The 16,198-nt window shown below is 40.5% G+C and overlaps 1 protein-coding gene across 4 annotated transcripts in view; it reads left to right on the top strand.

The window, feature by feature from the left end:
• Positions 1 to 16,198, top strand: part of Gli3 (GLI family zinc finger 3) — a 296,986-nt gene that overhangs the window by 184,453 nt on the left and 96,335 nt on the right. For all 4 annotated transcript variants that reach the window (XM_010610855.3, XM_010610854.3, XM_010610856.3 and 1 more), the window contains one exon: positions 1,796 to 1,901. In XM_010610855.3, coding sequence (XP_010609157.1) covers positions 1,796 to 1,901 — 106 coding nt within the window. The remainder of the gene's footprint in view (positions 1 to 1,795; positions 1,902 to 16,198) is intronic.

The raw sequence follows: 16,198 nt of genomic DNA, 5'->3' as shown, positions 1-16,198 counted from the left end.
TTCTTCACAACTGTAGTCTAGGATCATCAAAAAGGCAACAAAGCTTAAAACAAGGGAAGTCCCATATCACAAGTTTTAACAAGTGTTTATTGTAGGTTCTCACTTATGGAGAACCAAGAGGTAAAGATGAATCTCTGAATCCAAGAGGTAAAGATGTAATAGTCATCCAGAGACACCTCAGAGTAGGGTGAATGGTTACTGACTTCAGGGGTGCAGTCCACATCCTACTCTGTGTTGGCACAGCCTTCAAGACCCCTGGCCTGATTCTGTGCCTTCTTTCTGTGTCCCCAGAACCTTTCTAGCACCATAACAAAGCCTTCAGACCTTTGGAAACAATGCTGAGCCTTTCTGAGGCTTGTTTTCGGCTGGCAGTATGCTGGGAAGGGTAACAGCTGGAGAACACCTTTTTGCCCATTTGCTTGCTGTTAGTACAGCTGTCATAGCTGTGCAGCCAAACCTCCAAGTTTTGGCTTCCTTGATTTTTGTTTCTTGGAACATGAGGAAAACTTTAATATATTTACAGAGTATCAGCCATGGTCCTAACTGTAAAACCTGTTAAAACTCTTTTCAAGCTGGGCTTTCTTGAGGGCATGCTTATAATCCCAAACTGAGGCAGGAGGATCACAGGATCAAGGCCAGACTGGGCAACTTAGCAAGATCTCATCTTAAAATAAAAAATAAAGGGGCTATGGATATATTCAGTGTTAGCAAGGCCCTGGATTTGATCTCCAGTACTGTGAACAAAACAAAATAAAACTTTTTTAGTTGGGGTGGTGAATCACTATTTTTTACATAAAGTTTATTTTCATATTTGCAAGACAGTAGGCATAAATTACTAGGGATAAAAGGGAGTAAAAGAGCTACTTAAAGGCAAAAGACCCGCATGGGAGAACCAGACAAAGAGCAGGAGAGAATGTTAGGGCCACTCTCGCAGGAATTCTCTCAGTTTGCTCTATAATCTCCCTCGTGCAGTCTGAGTGGATCTATTCATCTTTGTCAGCCTTAGTTTTTTACTAACCAAGAAATAAATTTGTTGCCCTGACCAGGTGCAATGCAGCACACTAGTAGTTCCAGAATTTCAGGAAGCTAAAGCAGGAGGATTACAAACTCGAGCCCACCCTGGGCAATTTAGCAACTTCGTGACACCCTATCTCAAAATAAAAAAAGAAAGGAGCTGGGATCTAGCTCTGTGTGAAGGTCCTGGATTCAATACCTTCTACCCCAACAGAGGGAGGGAAATTGCTGTCTTATTGTTGGGATTATGGAGGCCCAACCCAGGCCAAGCAGACATTTAAATTTAGAAAAAATAAAATGTCTGTGTGTATTTATTTATGTACATATATAATCTTGGAGAAACTTTAGAAGAGGCACCCTTAAACACACCAAGGGATGGGAGACATGAAATTGGCATTTATGTTACAGTGGTGGTTGTCTGCAGTTTACTAGGCAGCGTGATTGTTTCCTCCCGGTTTCCAGGCTGCCCTTGCCCTTTCTTCTGGGCAGCAGCCTGTTTTCCAGAGAGGGGCACTATGCTGGGCCTTTCCACTTCCCGGTCTCTGCTGAAATTGCATCCCAATCCCCACTTTGTTTTCTCCAGAGCGGGTTTGTACCCTCTGCCCTGTGGTACATCTGCAATACCTTGACGAGCTTCCTTGGTTGCTTTCAAGAGTTCGTCCCCAAATTCCAGAAGCAGATTCAGGACTCGTGGTGAAGAACACAGCGGTGTTACCCCATGAGTCGCAAAACTCTTTCACAGTGTTCGTCTTACACAAGGTGGACTTTCTTTCTGTTTCAGACCCTCCTCATCTATTTCCTGCCTTCCATCCTCCTGTCCCAATTGATGCCAGACATCACGAAGGCCGTTACCATTATGACCCATCTCCTATTCCTCCGTTGCATGTGTAAGTATTAAAACTTCCCATTAACGAAATGGAACAAAATACCCGCTTTGATGGTATGGGGACCTTTTGTTAATGGCACGTCTCCCGGGGTTTGAAGATGTGATAGAGCTATAAGATTTACTTCTGAGACACCGCGAGCCTGTCTTCCTGGATTCACTGACGCAGATCCCTGCTTCTGCCTGAGGAATGCCTGTCACCCGAGGTAGCTGGCAAAGATTTCCTCCGTATTTTGCTCATGTGAGTTCTGTGGGCGACAAATACAAAATTAAAATGGGGGAGTGCAACAGAAGGTTACTACTTAAGATGTGAGTTTGGTGGAACTGGGTTTGAAGGTTTTCATGCTACAGTTTTTTTGTTACCTGAAAGTCCAGTCCTGGGGGGAATCTCAGTGAATCGTAATGAAATTTTTGTAGGGTGGATTTCACAGTCCCTGTGGTACGTACAACTACAGTCCATTGATTGATGGGAGTGTCACCCAAACAAAATGGCACATGTGGCGGTACGCAGGGTTTACACAAAGATAAAAAGAGAGAAGGGTGGTGATAACATCCATGAGGAAAGGAAACAGAAAATCTTGTGGAAATAAATATCGCCTTCTTTGGTTTGAAGGAAAAAAGAAACAGTGGATCTGCAAACTAAAACAACATTCTGTCCAAAAAATTGTCATACACAATAATAATTGGAGCCACTCTCTGGGGGGAGCTGTCCCTTGCTAATGGCCTTGAAATACACATTTAGTCATATATAATAATCACCCTTCATTCTGAGACAGTAAAGTTAGAAAAGCACAAATAATACTTTGAAGAATAATGCTGGTTATTTGGATGGTAGATTGCATCTCCATGGCTATTAGTTACAGCTGTGTAATTACATATTATGCTGAAGAAAAATGAAGTTGTTTTAAAACAAGTCCTCCTCTGTGAACAGAATTAATTGATATTAACAGTCCTAACTACATGCCCAAGTACACATATAATATTTTACCCACAGTTTTTTGGATCCATCTCCCATTACTGAATTGTAATTTCAACGCAGATTTGCCTGGAGGTAAGTAATAAATCTGTGTTGCAGACTTCTATAGGCATTAAAGGAGAAGTGGGTATTTATAGAGAGAGAGTACAAAAACGTGTGACTTATTCTTTGACTTTTCACTGAAACACAAGTAAGTATTTGGAGGGTTTTGAAGCATGCTAAAAATACACTTGCATAAAAACCAAGAGGCCAATTTAAGATCCTCATACAAAGGGAAGGAAATTCCAAATTCAGTCTGCCACATGACATGTAATTCACCCCATGATGCAGCGCTTTTATGGGAGCACATGGACCTCAGATGAAGATCTGCCCCACGGCAGAGGGGCAGTGGGGATGGACAAGGATGGTTAATTCCTCCCAGACATGAGCCTCTGTGAAGAAGTAATGCAAATCAGATTTTCTGTGGAATTTTAGAGCTCTTCCCTCTTTCCAAAATCATTTTCTAGAGAAAGTTTTGAGTTGAAACTGTTTCCTCTAAACTCATGAAAAGTTTGGCTTGTAATTAAATTTAAATAGGAAAATCATTCATTCATTTCATTCATTAGTAACAATCCCAAGTCTTGGTTCTTTGGCAGGATGTGCTAAGAGCAACCTTCCTTTTGCCCCTACTGTGTGTTCTGAGCACTGCTATATATTTTTTATGTTTCTTTCCATGGCCCCAGAATCTGCTTTAGGAATTTTTGGAGGAACTGGTGAGATTTTTATATTTTATAGCACTTTTGACTTACAGTCAAGCTTTGAGATACTTTAGCAGCTTGACTAAATAATTCTTTAGCAGTCAAATGTATAACTGTCAGAGATTCAGTGCAAGGCTGTAAATAATCCTGAACCTCAACACAGAATCCTCAGAGGTTAACATGGGGAACTCATGGGTCTGCAGCCTCCTGGCACTACTGGACTTCTGTCTCATTCTTGCGGGAGGGACCCTGGGGGGACACTGACCTTATGAAGTGGCCTCCAAGGAGTAGGGGCAAGCCCTACCTTCTTACCTCTACAACATATGTTCTCTGCATTGCCCTTAACGGTGAGCCTTCTCTACATGGTGAATTCCTGCTTATATTCTCCTTGACAGCCTCATTCAAGTGTCACCTCCATGGGCTGTCCCAGGGACTCTTCCTACAGTACCTTACATGTATTTTTTTATTTTAGTGATTTATTTTTAATAATCACTGTCCTTGATTAGAGGGCCCTGCCAGTGCTCAGACAGGTGCTTTGTAAAAGCTCTGGTGGACAGTCATGCAAGTCCAATCTGAGAGCCATCAGAAGGTGTCATTTTCCCTCCACTTTTTCACCCTCTTGTGCTATGGTGGAAACTTCTTGGTGTGTTGGTTTTATGATATGGAAATGAAGCTTCTCTGCCTTAGCCAGTTCTTGAAATGACAGGAAGAGTTCAATAAAATGAAGTTCATAGAACTATTTGGAGAAGAATGGAGCTCTTATCAGATGCTGAAGGTTAGCAGATGGAGCAGCTACCCTGAGTTTCTCTCCTAGCCTACCTTACTGATGAGCTTTCACATCTTCAGATAGGTGGTAAGTGGATGCCTGTGATCATATTGGAAGTGGAAGGTGATGTTGGCAAATATGACTCAATTTACTGAAATCTTTCAAGCACATCTTTGCTGTGGGGTACAGAAGTAACAGGGACAAATAAAATGATTTCATCCAAAACATGAATTCCAAAATGCCTACCATATAATTGTCCTATTGAGAATGAGACCAAGTGAGCTTACTTGGCTTTAGAGTGAATAATTTTAATTATAAGACAGAATGTGGGAATATTCTCATTATTTTGTATACACGACTGTTCTTCTGTAGCCAACTTTAGAAAATAAATTGTGAGTCATTGGGAAACCAGGATTTGTGCTGATGAAAATGCCAACAGATCTCTGTTTAGAAGGATGGCAGGCACTGCGATAATTATGCTATCATAGCCCATCATTAAAGATTCTATTGAAAGAGGTTTATAAATTGCTCCTCTTTTTAGATAAACCACCCTATATTAAGGCATCAACGATATGGTGCAGAATTAAATTAAAATCTCATAAAATGAAATATGTTCTGTATTAGCTGTTTGACACTTAATTTGCCTCTGAATGAGTAGAGGAAATCACAAATTAACCTGCCTTTGTTTTTCCAACCATGGCTTATTAGGTGTTAGAACAACTGCAATTATAGCCTAATAATAACCACTAAGCCTTATAAATATGTACGGAAATACGTCAGCCCGTGTTAAAGAGCCCAGTTTGTTAAATGGAAAGCCTTTAGCTACCCTGCTCACTCTGTAGTGTTAGCTACGATTTATGATTAGGCAGTGTAGATGGAATATAGTAACTTAAATTGATTCAAATGTGGTCCTGGAAATAATATCAGAATTTATTACTATTTCCTTTAACTCAAGTTCATGAATTTAGATTCAACACATGTAAGTAGGTATCATCTCTCCCTGCGTTGTCTCACTGCAGTTGTCTTATAAAATATAGGACTCTGCATTGTGTTTATTTAATTCAAGCAAGGGATATGAAGAATCTTCTCCTATCTTCTGAGCTATTCTCCATTGAATTCACTGGGACTTATGCTCAGTATGCAATTGGAGTCTCCTTCTCTCTCAGAGAGTTTGTTATGGCCACAAATTCTAAGTTAAGACATATAGCAAAAAATACAATGGATTAGGTAAAATAGAAGAGTCTACTTTATTATATTCCTGAGATTCTTTGGAGCATTAATGATAAAACCTGATATTCATCTGTGTGAATTTTTACTTGGCCTTTTATGTATTTCTTACCTTTCATCGTGAATATCCGGGGTGTATCCTTGCATACCTGAGGTGGTATTCTGGTATTATATAGATATTAATGATGTTCTCTAGACTGACAATGACAACCGGTTTTAAACATTTCATTTGGTTTCTTAGACAACCAATATATTACATCCTCTTACCCCAGAATACAATTATATATTTAAGTGACTTCTTTCCATAATAATGAAGAAAGGACTATTTCTTGCATTTTGGGGTGTTTTGCTTTGTTTTTAGTGTTAGAACTAACACTAAGCATTCTGAAAGTTGACATGGTGTCTTTGTGGAAACCCAGTGTACAAAGTAGCTTTAAATCCCAATTTGATTTCATTCATTCTGGATTTATCAGTGAGGGTATATGGGGGAGAGATCCATTGATTTGAGGAATGGTATCTATTCTTTACACACAGGCTTTTTGAATCAAAGTTTTCTCATTCACGGACTGAGATGAACTGGATTTTGGACGATCCCTTTGCTTCATCTGCAGTTCATTTTTCAAAGCAGGGTCCTTCGTTCCTAATCCATTGTAATAATTCAGGCCCTACAGTGGCCTTGCCAGGTGCTGGGGGTGGGACAGGACAGTTTCCGTGCTGCACATCAAGTGAGCACACACAGAGGCCTTGCACCTCCTCATCACTTCACTCCTTCGTTTTTAGAAAACCAGCTTTATCTTTTCTCTCTTGCGGGAAATGAGCGCTCCCGGTCTGGGTCTGTTCTTTTCCTTCCGTCACTTCGACTCATTCCAGGGCTGCTTGGCGTACTGGAATCACACCTCTTAAGTAAGGGGAGCTGCCTTCCCATGAGAAGCAGTCCCCTCCCGCCACCTGCCCACAGAAGATGCAGTACGTGGGAGATCACTGATATTAGCGGTGAAATAGAGTGCATGGGCGATAACTAGGGCTCTGCTCCTGTGATTAGACTGCCTTTTAGCAATGAGAGGAGGGAGACGAGCAGCAGGTTTGGAGAATGACTACATTCATTACTTCCCAGAAAGAGAGAGCTCTAACAAAAGATACACCATTATTGTAAGTGCTTGGAGAAAGAAAGAAGTGGATGACCAGGGCTGCGACTGTGTTTCCCTGCCTCCCTGGATTTCGCCTTCCCTGAGTAGGTCCTGTGCTTCTTGAGAGCTCCTATAATATTTATCCAGAAGAACCCCTCAGCTTAGCCTCTTCTTAAAACTTAGGGTGGGCAAAATAATGATTTCATTGGTTTTACTTTTAGGGAAGCCTCCAGTAGTGTATGGAAATCTAGCAATACCTCATCATTGTATATGGAGGGGGGCATAACTAGTTTGGTATATCTTAACAGCACCATTTAAAATTAACAAAATAAAGTTTCCCCCCCCCTTCGGTGTTTGAGGTGTATCATAAGCACGAGTGAGACTGGTCAAGTGTAAGGACATGTCAAACTACATCCAATGCAGTAGCTAGTGTTGATACTTTCTTTCAGAAACAGAAATAAAAGGAGAAACAGAAAGGAATGAACTGGATTATAAATAAATCTCTCAGGGTAAAGGCAGTCTGCATTTCTTTGCCTTTTCTGTGGCACAGCTATGCTATACAGAGTGGTTTCTAAATAAGTTTAGTTTTTAATGATAAATTTGAGGCTATTGCTACTGTCCTCATTTTTCTTTTGTCTTTGTTTACTTTGGTTAAAGTAAGTCACCTCATCCCAACAAACCTAGCACACTCAGGAATAAAAACAAACAAACAACAACAACAAAACCAGCAACAAAAGCTCAACTGCTAAGATTCTACTGGAAATACCTATTGCAGTGGCAGTACCTATTCTGCCAAACCAATTTCCTTATATCCAGCCAGTTCGTATTGTAGGGATTTGTAGTCATCTTATATGACTGGGTACTATTTTCTATGTATCTTTAGCTGCTTCCTAGGCTTTTTACAGAGAAATAAATTTTATGAAGTTAGCAGGCTTAAATGGACAACTTAAGAGTATCAGAATTTCAAAGCTAAGGAGAAAAATGAATAGACAGTTCACATAAAAAATATACAATGACAATAGCTAACATTGAATACTTACCATTGGCTAGGCACAATTTTAGAGGCTCTCTGTAATTATCTCCTATGATGCTTAGAACAACCCCATGATGGAAGCACTACAATTAGCCTCAGTTTAAAGCTACAGCACCTTGCCATGGAGCACTCACCTGGATTAAGAGGACATGGGGCCTTTATTTTAAGCCAGACAGCAGGTTCTGTACCCTTTCCCTATAATCTTAACATTCTGTTAGTGGAAATGAACACTACTTTGTATCTACTAGATTTGTATCTATTAGAAGAGCACAATTAATTCTAACAACACCTTCCTGGGAGTGTTCAGTGTCACTGGGTGTCATAATCTTCCATAAATGGCCCTGAAGAGCCATTACAAGCCACACGCAGCCTTATTGAACTACTGAGTTTGTCTGTAGCCAGAAAACATGTGTCAGTGCTTGCTGCAGAATTTAAGATGCGAAACGAGACAGTGACATAGCCAGCCACAGGTGCACTTGATGCACTGTGATCAACTCTTTGGATTGTGGCACATCTCTTAATTACACTTGAGAAGAATATATTAAAATGTGGCTAATTCCACAAGCTTAAATATTGCATGGCTTCTCGCATATGATAAACTTGAACTACAAATAAAGAACAAAATAAAGATAGATAATAGGAAACTATGATAGACCTCTTTCCAGTTGGAAGCAGACAAAGAGACGGGGAAAGAGGAGTAAAAAGAATTAAGTTGAGGACCAGTGATTTAGCTTTGCCTACCTTGCAAGTGCAAGGTCCTAAGTTCAATCCCAGGTACTGGGAAGGGAAAAAAAGATTTTTAAGTTATATTATGTACAGATAACAACTCCCCATGATGAATGTATATAATCATGTATTGTAAATATGTACTAATAAAAATAAACTTGTAAGATATGGGTAAATAGTGATTGCTGGTTTGGCAGTATAACTCAGTAGAATGTCTATGGCCAGGGACAGATCACAGTGTCTACCTGAAACCTTCCTCATTTTCTACATTTCTTGGCTCAGATGTCTCCTTATCAGAAGTCTTTGTATCATTCTACTTTGAATGATCATCTGGAATAGTTTGTACCAGGGACAAATGGTTTTGTCAATAAAGTTTTATTGGAACACAGTGACACTTATTTTCTGTAGTCCATGACAGCTCAACAATACAATGGCAGTGTAAGCTGTGATGGAGAAAATATAAAATAAAGCAGCGTGAAAAATAGAGCTTGCCAACCTCTGATCTCAAGATGTTACAAGCATGTACTAATTTTCACAAAACAAACGTCATTATTTTGAATTGTAAATACACATTTAAAATGAAAAAATAAACTTAGAATCAAGCATCTAACTAAACCACATCTGGATTCTTGATTCCAGACCTTTAGAAACTATGTGATAATAAAAATTTATTATTTTAAGCTAAAAATAAACATTAAAATTATAATAGATTAATCTCTTTCAAGCCTCACTTTTCACCTTGTTTTCTACTTTATCTTTCTTCTTTTTTTCTAATCAGTGCCATGCATCATATTTTATGTTTTTAGGCTTTTCTTCTACTTTTCCTAAGACAGTTTATTGTCTGTCATCTCAGTTCAAAAATATAAAATAAGTATTATTGTTTGGTTACAGGAAAAAAAACAACAACTTAAAGCTTGTTCAATTTTCAAGAAGTCCCTAAACCATCTCCCTGCATAGTCCTCATTGTAGGTATGAACAGGTGGTTGAGTTTCACTTCCTGCAGTTTGAAAATTTTGATAAGCTGGCAACCTAAATCCGATCAACCGATACACATTTCACTCTGCAGTAAGAACTGAACACGAAATAAACAAATTTTGTGCTCAAAAGCCGTGATTCTTCCTTCTTATTTTGCAGTATTGCTAATGACTGCAATATTGAATTCAGTCCTGCGTAGCAGAAAAAGAGGGCGCTAATTATAGTGCATATTCAGAGAGGCTGAGCCCTAGCATCTTGGATAAAATTCCTGTGTTCATTGTGCTGGGCTCTGCAGCAAGGTCCCAGAGCAGATCCTGACCAAGACTTTCACATCCACTGAACCGGAAGCCAAAACCATCTCTATAGAGGCTGCTGTCAAACCTGTTGCAGGGGCCTGGGAGGTACTGGACTGTAACCGACTTTTTTTTTTCTTTTACTACAATGCTTCTACTCATGTTAAGCCTGACTTCAAAGAAAACAGAAATTTACTGCTGTCCTTTTGTTTTATTTTTCAAAATATGCATTTGAGAAAATTGAACTTCAGGATGTGTCCCTAGGGGAAGACCTTGGAGGTGAGTTTTACAGGACAATTCCTGATCCAGGCCAAGCCACCTGCAGCACCTCCCAGGACGCCCTCTCCCCTGTACTTAGGTAACAGAGCCCCCCTTTCACTAAACAAAGATGTGGTTTCCTATAGCCCAACTGCAAGCTGAGTTCATTTCAAGCAGAGTTCCCCAAGCAAACAAAGGCCCAGGACACAGGGCTGCCTGTCATTCATTCTTATTACTGTGTCCTTTTCCCCCAGGGAAATGCATCCATCAAAAAGTACAATGTCAGTAAATATGTTTCCAGGGAGAGCTCTTTACCTCTTGGATGTGCACAGGCACACTAAAAGGAAGCAAATAGCAGAAGAGAGGTGGGTTTGGAAACTTGCTTATCCATCAAGTCCTTCCAAAGGATTTATTAGTCCACAGTACTCCTGGAATAAGTGTAGAGAAGGAAATGGGCTGAGGGACAAGACACTGTTGACCATTTTTAGTTTTGTTGTGATCTTTGTAGAAGGTGTACCAGGATAATAATGGGTATCATTCTAGTTCAGTTGGCTAAAAGTTAACATCAAATAGCTGATTGACCCTTGTTTGATTCCTGCTCTGACCCAGCCAAATTAGAGAGATTGCATTCATTTTTATAATGCTGATGTGATGTTAAACATCAAGCACAGCGCTAGATCTAGAGCCCCCCCCCACATCTGCACCACACACACATTGCAGGAAAAAAGAATTCAGGATAGGGACCGCCTTAGGGTATGAGTGTGCATTTATTTCCAGTGAAGAAATAAGTGCAAGTGTAAAGCCAAAGACTGTGCAAAAGGCCCTTCACCTGATAATCTGTATTAGGCAGCATCTCACATGTATAAAAGTGACAGATGTTTCAAAACTTTCTTATGCAACTGCAGGGAGGTGACAGATTCAGGTAGCACCTGTAAATGGTTCCTAAGGAGACTGATGTTCATGCGTGGCCTCAATCTCTCCTGGTAGCAATGTTCAGTCTGCCTGTGGGATGCCATGCAGTGCATGAAATGATCTTCCTGCTTTACAAGGTTAATGTGTTTTTCTCACTACCCAGGAAAGAGTTAGACACCAAATAAGAACCAGTAATACTTCTGGAAAGGCATACAAATAGTATCCAACTCTTGCAAATTTGTTTTGAGTAAAAAGTATCTTTATCGTGGAGGGAGTAGAGAGAGCAAAGTCCTTTGGGTTAAATGATTGCCTTAATTTGCAAAACAAATGACGAGACCATGTTGCTTGGGTGTAATTTACTTTTTAAAACTGCCCTTGAAAAACCAGTTTGCTAAAATTCTTGCTTCCATTCAAAGAAATTCCTGACTCCTCCATCCACAGAGCCAAATCCCCACATACCCAGCTTGGATTGGTTTCAGCATAAGCCCTCCATATCTGATAAAGCTTATAGCGGAGAAGCAAGTTTGTAGTTGTACATCAGAACAAAGGCAATCAATCACAGGCACTTTGACTGTTCATATTTTATTTGCTAGGGGTATGGCAGGTTGATATTAGAATTATGCAGGATTATATTATTGTTGAAGTACCATGTTGTGTTATTTGTTGAAAGCAATTTCACGTTGTTTTACATGTCTTCATGATGTTACTGGATACATACAGGTGCACTCACTACACTCACTTCTATTTTCCCTGTGGTAATTTCCTGGCCTTAGAGTTAGCCCAGTCTGCGCAGTCTTTATCTTAGTTGAAGTAGTCAACAAGAAAAGAGAAGATCAGCCCTTTTTTCCCTCCAGTACTGGTGATTGAACTCAGGATCTTGTGGTTACAAAGCAGGTGTGCTGCCACTGAGCTAAATCTTGGCCCAAAGTATTTTTAATCTTGTGTTAATCACCCACAGCTAGACACCTCTCATTTCGGATTTCAGATCTGCAGTGATGCATGGAATCATTAGATGGACGGAAGAATGATCCAGCTCAGGATTTCCGTGAAATAGCGAGGCTGGGCTGTATAAGCAGGCATACCACCTGCTACAAGAAGCTGCTCTAAGCCTGGTGGAGGGTATCTCTCCTGTAAGAAGTTACAGTGCTATGGATATCATAGAGTGTCTGTGAGGGAGTCCTTGACTATCTCGAAAGTGGCTTTCATTTTCCTGAACGTGGGTGGTACGCAGCAGGGATCGAATTAATGTAGCTGACATACTTCCAAAGGGCTTCCTGTGAGCTGACAATCGGAAGGTACATTACAGCTGGGCATGGTGGTGCACACTTGTACTCTTAGCACTCTGAGAGGTTGAAGCAGGAGGATCTCGAGTTCGAGCCCAGCCTGGGCAACATAGTGAGCCCTTGTCTCTAAATGAAGAACGAAAGACCTTGGGTTCAATCCCCACTCCCACCACCAAAAAAAGCAGGAAACTGCACTGTATTTGATTTGCTTTCACTTCCCACCTTTCTCCAGCTTTTAGCCTAAGCAGACAAAGAATTTTTTGGTTGCTTAGGTTATTTTTTGTTGTCTCTGGATTTGTGGCGTTGACGAGTGGGGTTGAGGAGATGAGTTGGGAGTTATACTAGAAGAAATGAAAGGCTGAGGCCACCCTTCCCCCGAGTGTATGAGGAGGAGCCTCCTTCCTCGGTCTGTTTGCTGTACAAGGGCTTCTTTGAGGGGCCTTTGTTGGAGGCACCCACTGAAGTCTCAGTGTACTCAAGCTTTAGAAAAGGCGATTGGCCCGCCTTTGTTTTCTTTGTTGAACTGTTTATTTTGCTTTCTTCCCACGAGGTTCCTTGGCCCTGCTCTGACTATACTTTTTCTGCATGAATTGCATTCCTGGGAGCCACAAGTCCCCTAATCCTTCCAGCCCATTTGATTCAGGCTTGTGTGATTAGTTCATGGTTTCGATCTGCTGTGGATCTCTGCCAAGCAGAGAGCTCGCCAAGTGCCCCTAACGTGGGGACCTGAGGACATTTTTTAACCTCATTAGCAAAGAGAGTCATGCTTCATTCCAGTTTAATAATGTGGCTACTCTTGAGTCATTACTAGCTTTACAGTCAGCGAAGGAGGCTGCTAAGCCCTTTGGTTTCCGTTGTGTGTGCATGAGACAGGTGAAGGTGGATAGCTCAGGTTATTGCGCCCCTATTTAGAGGCACAGAACCTGTGTAGGGTGGAGGGCAGCCCACACACTCTACCAAAGTTAATTTTACATTTCTAAGGCATGTCATAATTTGTATTTCTAAATTTTTAGAAATTCACATCTGAATCATCATTTCATCATTTACCTAAAATGTGTTGTACTCTTGTAGAACTAGTGAGCAAATAAATAAATAAATAAATAAAATTCAGATATTTTTAATAGCAGCCATTACTTTTTTTGACATGTGTATTATTTTCTAAAGTTTATAACTGGGACAGAGATAAATAATTCACAAACTTAAAAATGAAGTTGTTTTAGCCAGGCATAGTGGTGCATGCCTGTAATCCTGGCACTGTGGGAGGCTGAGGCAGGAAAAATCACAAGTTTGAGCCCAGCCTGGGCAATTTAGCAACTTAGTGAGACCCTGACTCAAAATATAATGAAAAAATTTTTTAAAGAGTGGGGATGTAGCTAAGTGCAAAGGCCCTAGTGCTGAAAAACAATTTTAAGCTGTTAATATAGAGAAAATATTTTATTTTTAAATGCATTATATCTTCATTATAGGTATTGGAAAAACCACTAATAAAACAACAAAAATCAACTGTCTAAAGGGCAAAATTTTATAAGGGATATTTATAAGGCTATTTACAAGGGGGGGAGTGAGACAGAGGGAGAGGGAGAGAGAGAGAGAGAGAGAGAGAGAGAGAGAGAGAGAGAGAGAGAGAGAGAATCTGGACTTCTACAAGGAGGTGAAGTGCATTTTGCCTAACTGGCAGCCTACATTCATGGTTAATGCACCTGGAATTGTTTTAACTTGGGACTTCCTAAGACAGGAATGTCAGCAATAATGGAACACAGTCATGGAAATCATACAGTTAAAGACCTATTGTGATACAGAAAATCTTCCTTCAAGAAAAGAGGAAGTTCCAGGCAGTGTGCCAGCCAGGGCGTGGTTTTGGTTTCTTTGGAATCTTCCTGCTAGGCCTGATTTGAACTGGGCTCTTGACATCTGATCTTTGTGATTTCTCAGAATGGCTGAGTATCTCAGGGCACCACTGGCTTTCTGCCAGAGTCCTGGGTCTCTCTCTACCAGGCCTCTGGCAGTGAAGGCTGTTCCCCACATGGGAGGATTTATGTGGAAGAGGAGAGTTAAATGTCTTTGGCTAGAGGAGCCTTTTCTTGCTTGGAGAGGGCTCTGGAAACAGGCCCCAGAGTTTTGCAGTGAAGGGTTCCTCATGAGTGACGCTGGTTTTGGGTTTTGCTAGTTATTCGCCCTCCATAACGCAGTATGACGCTGGCTACATTGTCCATGATAATGCCTTTTTCTTGGGTATCAATGTGTAATCCCAAGAAGTTCACACATAACACCACTGGTACATGGCTTCTGGTGACCCTCGTCTTAAAACCTGCTAACCAGCTGTTTTCCTAGGCCTCGGTCAGGTTCATCTGGGCTCTGCTACAAGGTAGCTAGATCCTCAAGCACTTTCCCTAAACTCAGTGAGCCCTGCTTCCGTGGGTGAAATAGTGTAGGGAGGGCAAATGATCACTGGGCCCCTGTTTAGTTCTTAACAGCCCATGGGTATGAGGTACTTAGATTTGCTCATTGCTTGGTCCTTCTGTGTGGACCCTGAGGGGGCTTTTGTGAAGACAGCATGGCTCTAAGCCATGCATGTACCCACTGCTATTTCCTGAGCTATGAAGCTTCTTGCTCCCTCTTCCTCGCAGGAAGGCCTGGAGAGAGAGTTACACCAAAAGCCGGCCATGCTGCCCCCATTATTCCTTGTTCTCTCCCAGTGACACTAAGGCCCACCTAGAATCACCATGGTACCACCTTACAAATTGAGTGTTGACTCAGATAGGATCCTTTGGAAATGAAATGGTAGCTGGGAAACTATACTGTCCCATTCTGTCAAAAGCCTCAACAATGTTATAATATAAGCATATAGAAGAATATTTTACAAACTGGTGTTACTTGACTTGGGATTTTCCTTTGTGTCTAAAAGCATAGATTTAGTGTAGGTTTGAAGCTAGTTCAGACATTTACTGTCAGAAATAATCCATCCAAGTATACTTTCATCATCAGTCCCATTTTATATCAAGGAGATACAGATACAGACAAACACACACACACACACACACACACACATGTAAATATGTGTGTGTGTATTCACTTAACAGTGTCATAGCATTACCAATTTTAACTTGTGGATCTTTTTTTACCGCTTAACAACTCTAAAATAGAGAAATATTTTACAATCTGTAGTATTTTACAGTAATTTTCGGTGAAGTAGAAGTCATAGAAATAGAAATAAAACTTTTAATTAAATTATTTTGTGTAACTATTTCCCTTTTTGTGTTGAATCATGGAGTGACAAAAATGCAATGCCTGAATAATGCTAAAAGAGTTTTTTTTAAATAACTAAAGTATAAAATGAAGATGGGGAACTATTGTCTTTCTCCCTGGCTTCTAATGTCACATCTTCAGATCAGTGTCATTTTAGGGTTGATGAAATGCAGAGATCATGTGTATATTATATGTGCTTACATGTGTTTTCATAAAAAACGGATTCACGTTTCCCTAAATGTTATAGTGATAGACCTAGTTGCAGGACTGCAAAGTTAAAAGGAAAAGAGAATGTCTTCAAAATGCTGTTGTTGCCTAAATCCTAGAAGATGAAAAACGAGGGCATCTTCAGCCAGAAATGGTATAAAGAAGGAAAGCAGGTGTTGAGTGCTGGTTCTGCTGGGGTATTTGTGCAGACGCATAGCAGAGACTCTGAGAGGGTAAGACTTCATGATTAATGGTGTTTATTCTTGACAGAAGCCTCTTTTATTTATCTGCAATACAGTTTAGCGATTTTATCAGGCCCCTGAATGAAAAATATTCAGTCATACCAATATTGCAGTGTAAATTGAGTAGAGTCACTTTTTATTATATCTTTGCGCCTTATCATCTGCACAGTAATTTTCTAGCAGAGGTTTGATATGGAAAGGCTGGATTTAGCTGTACTTGACACAAAGCCTCTTCAATTTCCCCTAAAAGTTCAGGCTGCTCTTAGAAATGTGTGTGTGTGTGTGTGTGTGTG

The sequence above is a fragment of the Fukomys damarensis genome, unplaced genomic scaffold (assembly GCF_012274545.1).
Source record: "Fukomys damarensis isolate Sample0158 unplaced genomic scaffold, DMR_v1.0_HiC HiC_scaffold_17, whole genome shotgun sequence".
NCBI classification, from domain to species: domain Eukaryota; kingdom Metazoa; phylum Chordata; class Mammalia; order Rodentia; family Bathyergidae; genus Fukomys; species Fukomys damarensis.
Note: the sequence above shows the minus strand (reverse complement) of the source record. Positions and strands in the feature narration are given on the sequence as shown.